This window comes from Silurus aristotelis (genome assembly GCF_946808225.1).
Source record: "Silurus aristotelis genome assembly, chromosome: 5".
In the NCBI taxonomy this organism is placed as follows: Eukaryota; Metazoa; Chordata; class Actinopteri; order Siluriformes; family Siluridae; genus Silurus; species Silurus aristotelis.
The window spans coordinates 23,889,775-23,905,336 of record NC_139578.1 but is presented as its reverse complement, the minus strand read 5'-3'; the positions used below and the strand labels follow the sequence as shown (position 1 = coordinate 23,905,336).

The 15,562-nt window shown below is 36.5% G+C and overlaps 1 protein-coding gene across 2 annotated transcripts; it reads right to left on the bottom strand.

The window, feature by feature from the left end:
• Positions 1 to 8,057: 8,057 nt before the first annotated feature.
• Positions 8,058 to 14,163, bottom strand: syt4 (synaptotagmin IV). 2 transcript variants are annotated; one of them, XM_083541530.1, is made up of 4 exons: positions 13,752 to 14,163; positions 11,686 to 12,548; positions 10,187 to 10,307; positions 8,058 to 9,591 (listed from the first exon to the last, which is right to left on the bottom strand). In XM_083541530.1, exons 1-4 carry the CDS (start codon positions 13,783 to 13,785, stop codon positions 9,281 to 9,283), a joined length of 1,329 nt encoding a protein of 442 aa, XP_083397656.1. In that variant the 5' UTR covers positions 13,786 to 14,163; the 3' UTR covers positions 8,058 to 9,280. The 2 variants fall into 2 exon arrangements, with proteins under 2 accessions (XP_083397656.1, XP_083397655.1); XM_083541529.1 differs by having other exon boundaries at positions 11,686 to 12,551; positions 13,752 to 14,098.
• Positions 14,164 to 15,562: the final 1,399 nt, after the last annotated feature.

Below are 15,562 nucleotides of genomic sequence, written 5' to 3'. Positions count from 1 at the left end.
TGTTTTAGAAAATATTAATTTTTTATGTATGCTCCATATTTGTGTATCTTTTTTTTTAAGTAAAAAGTGTTTACTGTTGAAGAATGTAAGAAAAACTACTTGATCTGTAAAGTACGCAGTAAGCATCCTGCTAAAAGCACTGTTGTGTGATATACAAATATGGAAGCCACATATGAGTATATATTCTTGTATATTCTCATTTGTTCATTATATCAGCATTGTAGCCAAGAGCAAAGCTGTGTGTTTGTTTGGGAGCGAAAGAGAGAGAGAGAGATACTACCACTAACATCCCTGGAGCAAACCTGTTGTGCTTTTTTTTTTCTTTTTTTTTTTTTAAGCAGACAGAAAGGAATTATAGAGTAATGCAAAAATGAAATTACACCCTCTTTCCATTTTATAGATTTACATATTAGGTCTTAGAATTAGGTAAAAACAACCATGGCTTGTTACACCGGGTCATTATTTATTTTGACAAAAATCAAGTAAATATGTACAATTCACGTGTGAACATCTAAGTACACCTTATGATTCAACAGATTGTAGAATGACCTTTAGTGGTGAGCTTGAAGTAATGATTTGAAAGTAATTCCTCCGTGAAGGAATTCTGCTTCACTCTTGTTCACAATGTTACTTCAGTTTATAGAGTTTTGCAGGAACATTCATCACCTGTGTTAAAGCCTGTGGCTTTGTGTTAAAACACACCTGACTAGCAAATTGCTAAAATTTTGGTTTTTATAAATGTTGTCACACTTGCTAATGATCAATTAATTAAGAGCGTTGGATTAGCAGCACCTGTGTATGGACAGCACCAGATGAGACTGCCTGGTGAGAGCTAGGTCACCTGCACTCGGTGCTTAACTAATGATACCTTTATTATCAGGTGGTCTGGCAGAGAGATAAGCCTCTGGCATCCATATTTTACTTGATTTGGGCTTCAGTAACTTGGGCAGCAGCCAGCTCTGTGTGTGTGTGTGTGTGTGTGTGTGTGTGTGTGTGTGTGTGTGGTGTGTGTGTGTGTGTGTGTGTGTGTGTGTGTGTGTGTGTGTGAGTGAGTGACTGACTGACTGAGTGAGTGAGTGAGTAAATGAGAGAAAGAGCAATGGTGAGAAATAGAGAGAAAAAGAAAGAAGGAGAGAGCGAGAGAGAGAGAGAGAGAGAGAGAGAGAGAGAGAGAGAGAGAGAGAGAGAGAGAGAGAGAGAGAGAGAGAGAGAGTAGTGATATATGAGTGCTGGATGTTTTAGACAGGATCCACATTGATATTCTGCTCTCAGCTTGACCTTAATCTGTAGCAACTTGTGTTCTTGGCCACTTAGGTGCAGGAGGCCACCAACTTTTAAAGGACACACACATGAATAAATGCATACAAAGTGGTTTGTGTGTAAAAGGCAGAGAAGGTAAGATTTTTAATGAGAAAAGTAATTGAGAAGATGAAGGTGATTACTCAAATGGTACAGCTGAAGTATTTTGAAACACCCTTACACTGTATTAGATGTCTCATGTGTGCAAAAGATTAAGAAAATATTGTTTGTTCATGTTTGTACTTTTAAAACTCTTGAAATGCAAATATACAGAGATATACTTTCTCATTTACACAAACACAAACACATAAACACACTCAGATACACAAGACTCACAATCTTTGGATGTCTATTAAAACTATTTTTTTCTTAATCACTGTTGAACTAAACAACTCAGTCATGAATATGATTTGTGAGATTTTGCAGTTCACAGTGCAATTCTGAGTGCTTTTTCCAGATTGCTTTTCTGGTCTGCACTCTTTGTGTTTGAATCATGTTTTGTCCAATAATGCTCTCAACACCAATGACTTAACAATAAAAAAGTCAAAATAAAATATTCACTTTCCACCGATTCATGACAAATTTGTTGAAACTTTATGTGACAACAGTATTGTTTACTATATAAAAATACTACTTACATTTCAGAAAATGATTGAAAATTGTGTCATAACATTGGGGCTTAGCAAGCAATTGACTTTTCTCCTGCTGGTGACTTTTTGACTCTTGACCATTAATGAACCTGTAATCTCAAATATAACATAAGCATTTTAGATAGCTAGATAATTTGTATAGTTATTAAGTGAATTCTGTAGGCAATGTGAAACTGGTAACAAACATGATAATTCAGAAAATCTCATACCACCGCTGTAGCAACTGTATTTGATGCTGTGGTTGTACACACTGGAGCTAATTTACAAACTTTAAGATTATGAATTTTAGTGCTTTATTTCCTCATACAAACACAAACACTCTATACAGACGTAACTGCCAATCTCCTTGTTTGTACAGAAATGGCCAATAGCTGATTAATTACAACACTTACATGTACACACATACATAAAAGCATCCACATTCACACTCATCATGTATACACAGGCTCTGTGGCTGGTTGCCAATCGTTAGCTCTGCATGTGTAGGCTTTAATTACTTGCCTGTTTATTGCTTTTGCTGAACCTTTGAAACAAGAAAATGCCAAACTGGACTTAGCCTTGTCCTGTGTATGTGTGAGAGAAAAGGATTGGCATAGAATGAGGTGAATTGATGGGGTGCAAATGTACCATAAACATTTCTCATCACTGTCACTGTTAATTGAACAGAATGCACCTCTCAATGCCACTGATTGTAAAATTAATTGTGTGTGTGTGTGTGTGTGTGTGTGTGTGTGTGTGTGTGTGTGTGTGTGTGTGTGTGTGTGTGTGTGTGTGTGTGGGTGGGTGGGTGTGTTTAAATTTACCATTTAACCTAAATTCTAATATTTGTTCCATGAAATTGTATGAATTAATTCTCAACAGCTAATTTCGTAGTGTTTCTTGTGTGTATGTGGACTTTTTTATCCAATCAGATTTCACCCTCTATGTGCTGCCATGTCAATCTAATCTGCCAGTGCCTTCAAGGTCTGTACTGCTGGTCATTTTACCATAGAGAATATTAGTAATGGGTCTGTTTTCTTTAACCAATCAGATTTTAATGGTCAGAGGGAAACTGTTACAGCCAAGTTCGACTGGCAAAACACATCTGTAGCGCTGCACACAATTATTACATCTTTTATGCCTATGGAGAAAGAGAAATTCATTTGGTCTCAGACATACTTAAAAATACATTTTCCAAAAAAGCTAGACATCGTAAAGAGAGCTCGGCCAACTCTGAAGCTAGCTAGTTTGTCTCAGCCTGGGAAAGGGTTTCAGGACCAGTGAATACAAATGAGTATGCATCTCTGGTAAGTAGGTTGAATTTTATTTAAAAAATGTATTTAAATGTTAATGTTTTGTCATGTTATTGAACAAATATTAATTCTGAAATGCTCCAGATGATGAAGGTGGCACAGTTACGCTTGTAGTCTAGAGGTTTGGAGCTTGCTTTTGTAAAATGGTGTTCACCCTCCATATGTGGAATTCCTCTCTCTCTGTAATGCCATGCGTTGTTATGTTGTGTTTTTGTTTAGTATCGATGGTTTCTATAATTGCAGCGTGATAGTGGTGGTATTAAAAGGTGGATTATGTCGGGTAAGTCTGAAATGTAAATGGCTGAAATAAAGTGCTCATGAGGTAGATAATTGCTATCTAGGGCTTGATAGTGAGTAGCTAGAGAAATTGTCAGTTCCTAACCCTAACCCCAACCCTACCTCTAACAGTTGAATGTAGATCATTTTTGTATACTTTGGTTAAATAGAAAATACAAAACAATATACTGTATTGACAAAAGCGTGGTGATTACTAACCATCAAATCTATGTTTGGGCTTTTCCAATACTGTTGCTACAAAAACTGAAGAAATTGTCTGGAATGTCTTTGTATGCTATAATATTAAGAGTTATTAAGAGGTAAGTGGCCTAAACCTGTTCCAATATGAAAATGCAACTGGGGCATGGTCATTTCCATGTTCTTTTGGACTATAGTGCAAATGCTAGATAATAGGTGATTGGTGTTTCTTGTTAGTTACATAGTGGGTGGATGGGTGTGGATACCATGACATGTATCTCCTTTATTTTGTTGATTAATTATCTCTCGCTCTCTCTCTCTCTCTGTCTCTCACTCACACACACACACACACACACACACACACACACACACACACACACACACACACACACACACACACACACACACACACACATACAGAAACATAACACCTACTGTTAAGCTAGTGAAATTCTCCCATTACAGGAGATATGTGTTAAAACTATAGTGTGTGCTGTATACACAGTGCTCTGTTAACACATTACTGTGCAGTATAAAACATTGTGTCTGCAGTGAAAAAGGACCCAGGGAATATGTGTGTGTGTGTGTGTGTGTGTGTGTGTGTGTGTGTGTGTGTGTGTGTGTGTGTGTGTGTGTGTGTGTGTGTGTGTGTGTGTGTGTGTGTGTGTTATCTCTGCAGGCTCTCTTAGTCATGCAGAGAGAAGGCATCTGCCATGTTGAACAGCTAATGGTTCTCCTGGGCAATGGCAGAATTCACAGCAATGTTTGTGCATGCCCATGTGTGTTTGTGTGTGGGTGTGTTCCACACTCCTGAACAATCACATAACAGAATAACATAGTAACTCAACCGTGGAGAACAGGGCACTTGATTCTAAGTAAAGTATAAGAAATATAACTTTTTCTATTCCACAAACGTCATCCTTCCTCTTCACTCACATCCTTTAGTTGAACGGGTTTGCAATCTTAAATGCACAGTGTAAGATTCTTCATAAAGTCCTGTGTTTTTGGTATCTCTAACTGTTCTTTCTTCAATTAGTCTAAAAAGTATTAATGCTGTATATTCAACTATGTTTGTACAGCTGTGATGAAAACCCAGCAGTGATGAGGCCTGTGAATTCTGTTAGTCACAAATAAACCAGTCCAGACTGGATCAGGCTCCGTACATAATGTAGAGTATTATGGATTTTAGAGTATCAGTGACCTCAAAAATGCCCTTGAAGTAAGCAAATAAAAACAATCCTGAATAGCAGACAATAATATCAATGTAATTAATTTTCACTAATATAGAACAACAACAACAAATGATTTAGCACAGACACAGAATGACAATTTTACAGATTTCCTTCTCTGTACTGTTTTATATGTAGGATACACTTGAGCATTATATCCAGAAAGCACATCACTAACAACAAGAAATATCTGCTTCACTCACTCAAGTCACATTCACAGATAAATGTAGGAAAACTGCTTGCATTACATATTTTGTCAGAAAGCATCGCTGTATATATATCAATACAACATTTGATGCTCCACAGCTGTTGATGAAGCACAGCCAGAGTAACTCAACAACCTTCAGGGATAAACAACTTAGCACTGTGATAAATATACATGTAACCTCTCCACATCCAAAGAGGGACAAAAAGAGTTATAAATAAACATGCTAATATAGACTAATAAGGAAAGTGAGTCCATTTAACAACCTTAGCAACAGAGCAACAAGATTAAAAAGCAATAGAACAATGAAGATTAAAACGGCACATGGACAGTGTACATCGTATGGTTTAGTGAAAGCAGAACTGGAGTGGATGTTACAATATGAAAGCGTCTGCACATTCGTGCTTGAACTGAGGAATTTAAGAGCTAAAAGTCTCACTTATTTTGTTTATTAATTTATTTATCAATTTATTATAGCCAATCTACTGGAATGTTTTTGGTTTGTGGGATAAATAAAACCAAAAAAACCCAGAAGCGTGAAAAAACTTGAAATTTCACATAAACACAAACTAGAGAGATCAGAATCCAAGCAGAGGACCTGGAGATGTGAGAGAGCATGCTTCCCACTGTACCACCATTTTCCACTACAAATTCTTCAATATGTAAAGTGTTTTGCTTAAAAACTGCTTTATAGTGGAATTCTAATTGCAGCTGTTGAATTCTGGAAACACAATTAAAATACTGTATAATACACAAAAAATTATGTGAATTTAAAACTACAATTTGGGTCATAGAACAAAACATGGAATATACATATAAATAGGACAAGGAAGGTGAGAATGTTCATGTATAATTTTATATAATTTTCTAATTAATGCTTTGTTGTATCCATATATGACAAGACACATAGTTTTATCAATAAAATACAAACATTTTTCTATGTGAATATATATTCAAATATCTGAAAGAATGAATTATATAGATTTACAGTTTGATTTACAAATGCCATTTGATTGTTGACTTCTACGAAAGTGCATGTGCTGGATAAACATTTACAGCGGCCTAAAATTAGCTGTAGGTTTCATTATAACTTTATATGAGCTCCTTTGCTCCAGAAAGACAATGAACACTCAACCCCTGTGAAGCAGATAAAAAGGCCTCCTGACACACAGCTAAGACATCTACTGTAATAAAGTCTTGTTATTACAGCTGTGCGTTAATGGCTCTTAGTCCCTGGGGACCACTGCATGGCACCCTGTTGTGGGTTTCCCAGTCTATCTATCTATCTATCTATCTATCTATCTATCTATCTATCTATCTATCTATCTATCTATCTATCTATCTATCTATCTATCTATCTATCTATCTATCTATCTATCTATCTATCTATCTATCTATCTATCTATCTATCTATCTATAAATAAGGGGTGGGTGACCTGCAATTTCCAAAGACAATTCTGTGACAAACTATTTAATGATGTTGGTTTGCTAACAAACTGCCATTAAAAGAATAATGTTGCATTAAAAAATATATTACTTTTTTATATCACAAATTATAAAATGTTATAAAAAATAATATCAGATTATTCAGACTTTGTTAGAAATACATTTATCATTTTGATACATCATGATATCCACATGTTTTTTTATATTGCTAAATCACGATATTAAGGTAGCACATGTCTGGGCATGTGGACTCTTTTCAGGCACAATGGAGTATTGTTTTTGTCTTTGTCTTTATATCAGTTCATAGTGTTCCTCTTTTTTCTCCACCTGAAGTTTAATAAGGCCCTATATTCTTTTTTTTAATTCAATTTGTGGTTTACTTTCTTTTCCCTATCTCTCTGTACCTTCCTCTGCCTTATTGATGCCATATTTCCTCTTCTTCTCCAGCCCAGATATTCCCTCAATGTGATGTTCCTCTTCCTCATTTTCTTTCACAGCTCAGCTTGGAGCTCATATTCCATGATTGGATTTGTCTCCCCACATGCCCTTAATACTCTCTCACTTCTTTTGTTCTCTTATTCTCTGTAACCTCTTGTGGATGATATCTCATGTAACTGGTTTAATTTGTTTATTTCTTCATAATTCTCTCTCTTTTCCTTTAGTGCCACACCCTAGTGCTTCATCATTTCTATAGCCAGCCTCTCTCTCTCTCTCTCTCTCTCTCTCTCTCTCTCTCTCTCTCTCTCTCTCTCTCTCTCTCTCTCTCTCTCTCTCTCTTAATTTTTTTTCTTGCTGTATCTCATTCCTGTCATTGTATATTGTGTTAGCCCCTAGAGATAGGCCCAGGCTCCACTGGCCATGATGTAAAATATGGCTTCCTTTAAATTGCATTCGGATGTTTGTCGTAAAATTCTTTCTCCGTTCTACGCTCTATCTTCTCTTCTCTATTACTGGCAATAGGTTATTCTCTATGGCCTTGTCTTCAGCAAAAATAAGACCTTGACTATATATTTTGAGCAGTCAAGAAAATACTTCTGAAAATAGATCGCTAACAAATATATGCACTTCTAAAATTAGTATTTGATAATGATTTAAAAAATAAAAAAAGTTACATTATTTAAGGTTTATTTTATTTATTTAAGGTTTTCTTAAGTATATTAAAATATGTTCACATGAATCTTGTTTTTTGTAGTATTTTATATTAGCTACTGCATATAGAAACATTAATGGAATTGTGTGAACTAAATGACTGCAGTGTTTGTCCGATAAATTTTTCATATAAAAAGAACTTACTTACTTGAAAGTGTGAGATATAGAGGAAAGACATAGAGAGAGAAATGTGGCAGCCTAGCAAGACAAATTACATCATTCCTCAGTAGCACTTTCTGTACATGTCTATTTTTCCATTGGCTTATTACTGTCAAAATCTGCTGCAATAAATATAGCAATGTGCCAAACTTCATTATTTTGACATTAATATTTAAAAACTTTTTAAATTTAGAACATTGTTTAGTATTTGGTTATTTTTCAGAGCAAGGTTATTTTTGCAATTTTCACATGTCGCTTTCAGTAACATATCCGCTCAGTAGAGAATCTTGGGTCTATGACACATACAGTTCTAAAAACAGCAAAAAAATAAATTATGCTGATGACCAACAAGTAACCAGTCAAGACATGTCTGAACTACTGTTGATTGTGTTTCTTTGTTTGATTTCAGAAAGTTTCATTTTTACATTGGTATTGGATTAATTTCTAGCCTAGGGAGTGAATGGATGAGTTCTGGCCCCTAAACATTAAACAAAGGACAAAACAATTACTTCAGCTAAATTCTGACATACAAACAAACAAATAAATGTATACCATAACAGCATCATTGTGATAACTTTAGGAATGGAATAATTAGGAGGCACAGTGACTTTCTCTGAACTTTACATTTTATATTAAGGTACATGGACATTACATTCTGCCATTGTGCTGACTTTAGAGAGATCTCTCTCCAATCAGAATTGAATACACACACTCACATACATACATTCACACACACTCAGAAACATAAGCTCAGGCTCGCTCACACACATATAGACAGAAGACTTGCATACAAACAGGCTTCTTTAGTTCATGCAGTCCATCATTCATTAAGGTTGGCCTAATTTAGGCTACCTCCACATACAGTAGATGAAATGTTAGATATGACTGGCCACTTACAACATACAAAAACACAGGCAAAATACCCTAAACCAAAATAACTTAAGTACAAAAAAAGAGAATAAATCTGTTAAAGAGAATGCAATTTGCTAAAATAAAAGGCCTTTACAAAATATAAGGTTCATCCACATATATTTACATATATTCAGAGTAACTGTTTCATGTTCCTTTGTTCACATTTTTCCGTACACTGATATTGATATTGAGCAGCGAACAGCAATAGAGACATAACATTTGGAACTGCACAATGTGGTGACCATTTAGATATTGTATGAAATATGAAGAGGAGTATCACTGGGTGTTGCAGATTGTCTTTGGAATCATTGATTGGCTGGGTACAGATTGCTTCTCCCCTCCGGAAGAAGCCCCATCTTAATTACATAGCCAACAGATGACATCGCTCGTAATAAGTCTCCTAAACCCCTGAAGTCCCACTTCAATTCCTTTGCATTCTTACAGTTCTTGAGCATGTGTCATGATCTAGTCTTCGGCTAGCACATGCCACTTGGCAATCTGCCGCCGTGGATGATCACAGATCTCACGCCAATGCTCGCCAGAGGTGCCTGGAGAGGACGTGCCTAGGAGGAGGCGGCCAATGACAGGTGTGCGTGCTGTCCTATCAGAATCCAGCAGCAGAAGCTCCACACTGGTGTCCCTCAGGCCCTCCTCTGAAGGCACATCAAAGACGAAGAGCTCGTTGAAGACAGGGTTTGGTGTGCACTTCTTGACATGAGTCTTCTTCTTGCATACACGTTTCTTGCCCTGGTACAGATTTACTTTTACGTAGGGGTCTAGGAAGACACAAAGGGTAAAAGACAAAAAAAAAAAAAAAACAGTGAGGCTTAGTTGGATCTCACAGGACAAAGATCAATAAGTGGGTCGATGGAGAGGAAATGCTGAGTGTTGTTAAGAAGCACTGCTTGCTTTGAGGTCATGACATGGGTTTTTAAGCTATTCTGGTCTTAGGCAAGGGAGAAGGACATGGATTTACTCAACATGCAAATGCACTCTGGATTTAAGAAAGATTTGACAGTATGTGAATAACAATAATAAACATTTGCAATTACCTTATTTGAGCTTTAATTCAGCATGCTTTGTATTATTAACTTCTCTCTAATTGGCTTATTAAGGATAATTATGGATTTAACAATATTAACCAGTCACTTTTTTTATTTTAGTTATGTGTACCTTTGACCTATATAAGATTATAATACTAATACTACTAATATTCTACTATCATTCTTCGACTACTGCTAACACTATAATACACTAATGCAACAAAACCTAATAATTCTGATAACTAGCTATATATTCAATCATGTGCACACAAAGCATCTTAGATTTCATCTTTGACTATCTGTTTTTCATTCCTACTCATTTACTCACCTGAGGGTCCATTGTGGTCTGGCTTGGGAAGGTGGCGAGCCTTAAGAACCACCACAGTGAGGGTGCTGGTGGTTGACTGATAACACAAAGACAGTAATAGCTCTCCCCTTCCTGCACTCCTCTACAGAGAAAACAGGAAATGAAAAACAACACATCCATATTTAATCAAGAATACTCATCCATATATATTCAGTATATATATATATATATATATATATATATATATATATATATATATATATATATATATATATATATATATATATATATATATAAAAGTTTGCCATAATTCCTATCAGCATAACCCATGGCAACAACTGTTCCAAACTCAGTGTGACCTAGCATCTCGTTAATTTTTCTTTGCATGGCACTTTCCAATACAAAAAAATGCTGGCTCTATTCAACACATACAAAGTATGAATCTGGTGACATATCACCATGGCAACCATCAGCAGGGGTTCTTTTGCTGCTGTGCCGGTGACTCAGGATGTGTCTCAAACACTAGGTGTGATTACAGTAAAACAGAAAAGCTACCTCTAAACGATTGGAGCTGTTTCCACCAGCAGAGGATAATGACTTCTCCTACTGCTCCAGATGAAGTTCATTAACCATACATGATGAAATCATACTTTTGAAATCATGACATGTTTTTGGCAGTGCCTATTGTTCAGTGTTTTGACAGTGTTACAGGCATTACTGTGTGTCTCAGCCAGCCATGAAAATCAGTATGATCTCAATTAGTAGCAACCTGCATGGTTGGACAGGCCATTAGTCCATAAATGATTTACCGATGAAAAGGAAATCATTCATGTTTCCACCTGAATAGAAACTTTTGTCTCATTTAGTAGATTTCTATCTACTCAGAAAAGGTGGTCCTGAGTTACCATTACTAAATTACTATAATCATAGTCTTCAAATTTGAATGAATGCTTAAAAATTTACAACAACTGAACTCTGGATATGGATTATTTAATTCAAAAAGTAATCATTAAGATTCTTTCAAATATTTCTGGGGTACAATTTATTGTGTAAGACACATAGTTTGTTCTATTAGAGGTCTGATCAAATATTTAGAATCAGTGCTTCAGCAGTTCATCTTTACCCCAATAAAAGGGACATATAAACCTTTTTATTGTCTCCCCCCCCCCCCCCTTTATTTTTCATTAAGTATCTTTGGGCTTATGGGTGTGTCGATAGTTGCCCATGGCATGTAAGCTTTACACTGAGCTAATGGTTTATTATTGAATAGAGGAAATGCGAGATCAGGCAACATCCATATAAGGCACCAGCACACACTACCAAATCAGTCACATTCACATAGAAATGAGACCATTGTATATATGTAATTAGTGTTTTGTATTTAGAAATATAGTTTTAGAGAATTTTTAGAAGCTGATACAAGAATTAATGAACTTTTCTATTTTAACTAATGAAACACCTTTTGTAATTCATAAATGATGTTAATAATAATTTAAATTTCTGAAAACCAGAGATCTTACCCTGACATTTCTCTTGATTATGTCACGGCTCATTAGGACCCTCCCTTCAGCGAGGTCAACATCAGCCAAAGGAACAAGTGTTTCTCCAATGACCTCATCACGAGAAAACCGGTCGAAGCTCAGCACCATGAAGTGCAAAGCCAGCTGAGGGACACGAGTATATGGAATACCATAGAAGGTGAAGGTCTCATCAAAAGCCGGATCTAGGGTCTTCCTGAGCACCCGTGTCTTCACTTTGTGCTTCTTCTCAGGAAGCAGAGTGAGTTTGATGTAAGGGTCAGAGGTCAGGGACTGCTCATCAGTAGCAGATAGACCATGAGCCTCCTTGATATGCACAACAAAGGCCTTCTTCTCAAAGTTGTACTCGAGTGAGAAGGAGAGTGTACCTACACCATTGTCCTTCTCCTGGGCCCTGTCCAGAGCTGGTGTGGGTGTCTGACTGGAGACATTGCTCTCTGAGGTTTCCTCTTCTTGGTGTCCCCCTTGTCTTAAGCCAGGGTGTGGGGAAGGGATGTTTAATTCTGGAGAGCTTCGGACTTTGGGATGGGCTACAGGTGGTACAAATGCGAAGTTCCCATTCAGGTCTCGTTTTTCCAAGTCAAGGTGAAGTGCTGGGCGTGTGCTGCTGGGACTTGGACTTGACTTTTCCTGCACTGGGTCTGGCATCTTCTCTCCAGCAAATTTCTTTTTGCCATTTAAACTCTCAGGATAGATGTCCACACCCTTAAGCATGTGGACAAATTTGTATGGTGGGGTCTTGGCGCTGCTCTTGTTGGCCTTGCGCTGGCAACAAATCCAGGCAAAGGCAGAAACACTGAAGACAAGACCAAAGACGCTGACTACAGCCACACTCGTTGGGACCTCTGCTGGGAGGAGACAAGATAGCATACACATAAATTTCAGATAGTTTATCTCAAGAAACTACTGCCAGCTTAAATTAGTATGTCACAAAAACATGTTTAAAGATTTTTCTACTGTATATTGTGATTATATTTTGTACTTTTATTTATTCTATATTCTCTGCTATATGTCCTAATAAATTCAAACCATTTGGATGATGTAAAAAATACATCTAAATTTAGGCTGAATGAAGGGTTTTAAAATGTCTTTTCAAGTTCAAATTAATTATTCTGTTTGTATTCAACACATCATATTTACCATGACCTGATTAATGTGAGCCAAAAATGACCAATAATAATTACCAAATTACTGATAGATATATGTAAATATGTCAGTGTATGTTGGTAATTGATTACATGTTTAAGTTTTCTCTTTCTTCATAAGGGAGCACATTTAGTACAGACTTTTGGGTTGCATCAAAGTCAGCAGATAAATACAGACATCGTGACTGACGTAGCCGGGCATGACTCATAAAAACCATAACACTCTGAGAATAACATTTGAATCACACCTAAAAACCCCTCTGAGATTTATCCTGTTTGTATACAATCTATACTACATTGTAGGATTAATGTCCACCCTGGTGATCGTTTGGGAGTGTGTGGATCCTTAACATTAATTACACATAGGTGAGTCCATAACAATAGTGGTCTGGAAATTTCCTACTGCATGGTGGGTGTCTCTCCCAGTGGAATCTCCACATGTATGTGCGCTTTTACAAACACACAACACACACGGGATTCTTTCAGATCTAATTATATCCACAAGGTTAAAATTTTATATTTATTTCCAAGTAATGAAATTTGGGCTCTAGCAAAATCTCAAACCAAAATATAATATCCAAATGATATCGTAAAATCATATAATTGAAATATTTATTCAACTTCGGGGATGGTGCACAGCAATTAGGTAAGCTCCAACAATTACGTCATTATCTACTTATAGGGATCTCGAGCGTCAGAACAAAAAGCAGCGTTTTCATGGGCACAACCACGATCACGCACAAGAACAGCGCCCCGCACCAAGCAATTAACTTCCAGTTCCATATGATTCAGAGACATTCGGCGATCTATGATTTCACAGCTTTTAGTTTTTGCTTTAAATGTATTCAACATGTATATTCAACACATAAAAACGATATTTGAGTTTGCATTTAGGTTACTTACCAACATGCCCACTCTCCGTGCTAAGAGGAGCCATTGTGTGCGCTGACCGAGGTGCTGAAAAGACCGTTTAAATATCTAAGGCGGCCAGATCGAGAACAGATATGCCTTGATTTCCTTTAAAATATACTTCTGAGTATTTTGCTTTTCTGCTACAGGTTTTGGAGCAGTCGCCCTTTGAAGATGCTCTCCGCGCTGAGACTGAGAAACGATACACACACCCCGATCTCTCTCTCTATCTCTCCGTGTGTGTGTGTGTGTGTGTGTGTGTGTTTGTGTGTCTCAGCTGAATTGGGCTCTGACGCAGTTCTGACGAACACTGGTGCTGATATCACCGCCCTCTGCACAACAAGGCCAGTCAATCATTAAGATCGAAAAAGGTTTTAAAGGTGTGTGCGTGTGAGTGCGCGTCTGTAAGTCTGAGTGACGAGGACACAGGTCTCAGAGCCTCAGATTTAAAGCTTAGAAAAATACATTAAGCATGAAAAATATCCTCCAATAAACATTCCTGAAAAAAAAAATACCCATAAGGTTTTTTTGCAGGTGATCAGTAATTAGCAAATCTGAATGTGTTGTATTGCATATTTTGCATTGCATTCATTTTGATTTGTTGCATATGCTTCATGTACAAATCTTAAGCGTACCCTAGAATTTGATATAAATACAAACTTTTATTCTCATGCATCAGTTTTATTATGAATTAAAAAAAATGTGTTAGATTTTTTAAAGGGGTACTAAACTATGGAGTAACTTGAAAATATAATGTAATTTGAGACGTTGACAATTTACTGTACTTCATATACAACATATAGTAGAAATAATTGCATTAGGGTTCAACCATCAGGTCCAACATTTAAATTCATTTATTGATTCTTGAAGTTTAAAGGTGGTATACAGAAACCTGAATTCCAAGCTCAAGACAGCAGGATGAAGATGGATCTTGCAAACTTTAATTTCACCATAAAATATACCTGGTAAAGAAAATTTAGATACATAGACTATCACAGGCTTTATAGACTGATCTTAAACATTAACACAATAATGAAAGATGCACAGAGCGACCACCTTCTGACTGTTTGGAACAGATTATTAATACTGTAAAGGCACCACAAAAGCTATGTGTGTCACTTCCTGCAAAATGAAATCAGACAAGAACAGTGAGATGGCAACATGGGACCAATAATACAACTCAAGCTGACTGCAAACTGCACATCTGTGTTTACTGTACAGCTTAGAAAGACAATGGTGTCCTTTACAGAAAAAAAATATTATTATAACACCCACTATTACAATAGATTTCATTGGCCATAAATGCACCATTGTTAATTAGTGTTGACCATTGTCACTAAAATTTGTATTTGATAACAATTTGTAACACCAGTCTGCAAAAACTTTTGCTATCAGCTCATCAATGTCAAATTTGGATTTTCTCAAATAATTCTGCAAATATTCTAACAATGAGAATAATTAACAATCCTTATTTATTTCCCTTCCTCATACCATCTCAGGTTTTTTCTTGCCACATTTGCCACTGGCTCGCTTATTATAGAATATCTTATAAACTTATAAGAGATAAACTTATAGGCACTAAATAGGCACTACATTCTAACTTTCTAACTTTAACAAGATTTTGGAAAGTGAGAGGATGCCTGAGAAATGGAGAAGGAGTGTGCTGGTACTGATCTTTAAGAATAAGGGGGATGTGAAGACCTGCAGTAACTACAGGGGAATAAAGGTGATCAGTCTCACTATGAAGTTATGGGAAAGAGTAGTGGAAGCCAGGCTGAGAGAAGAGGTGACCATCTGTGAGCAAC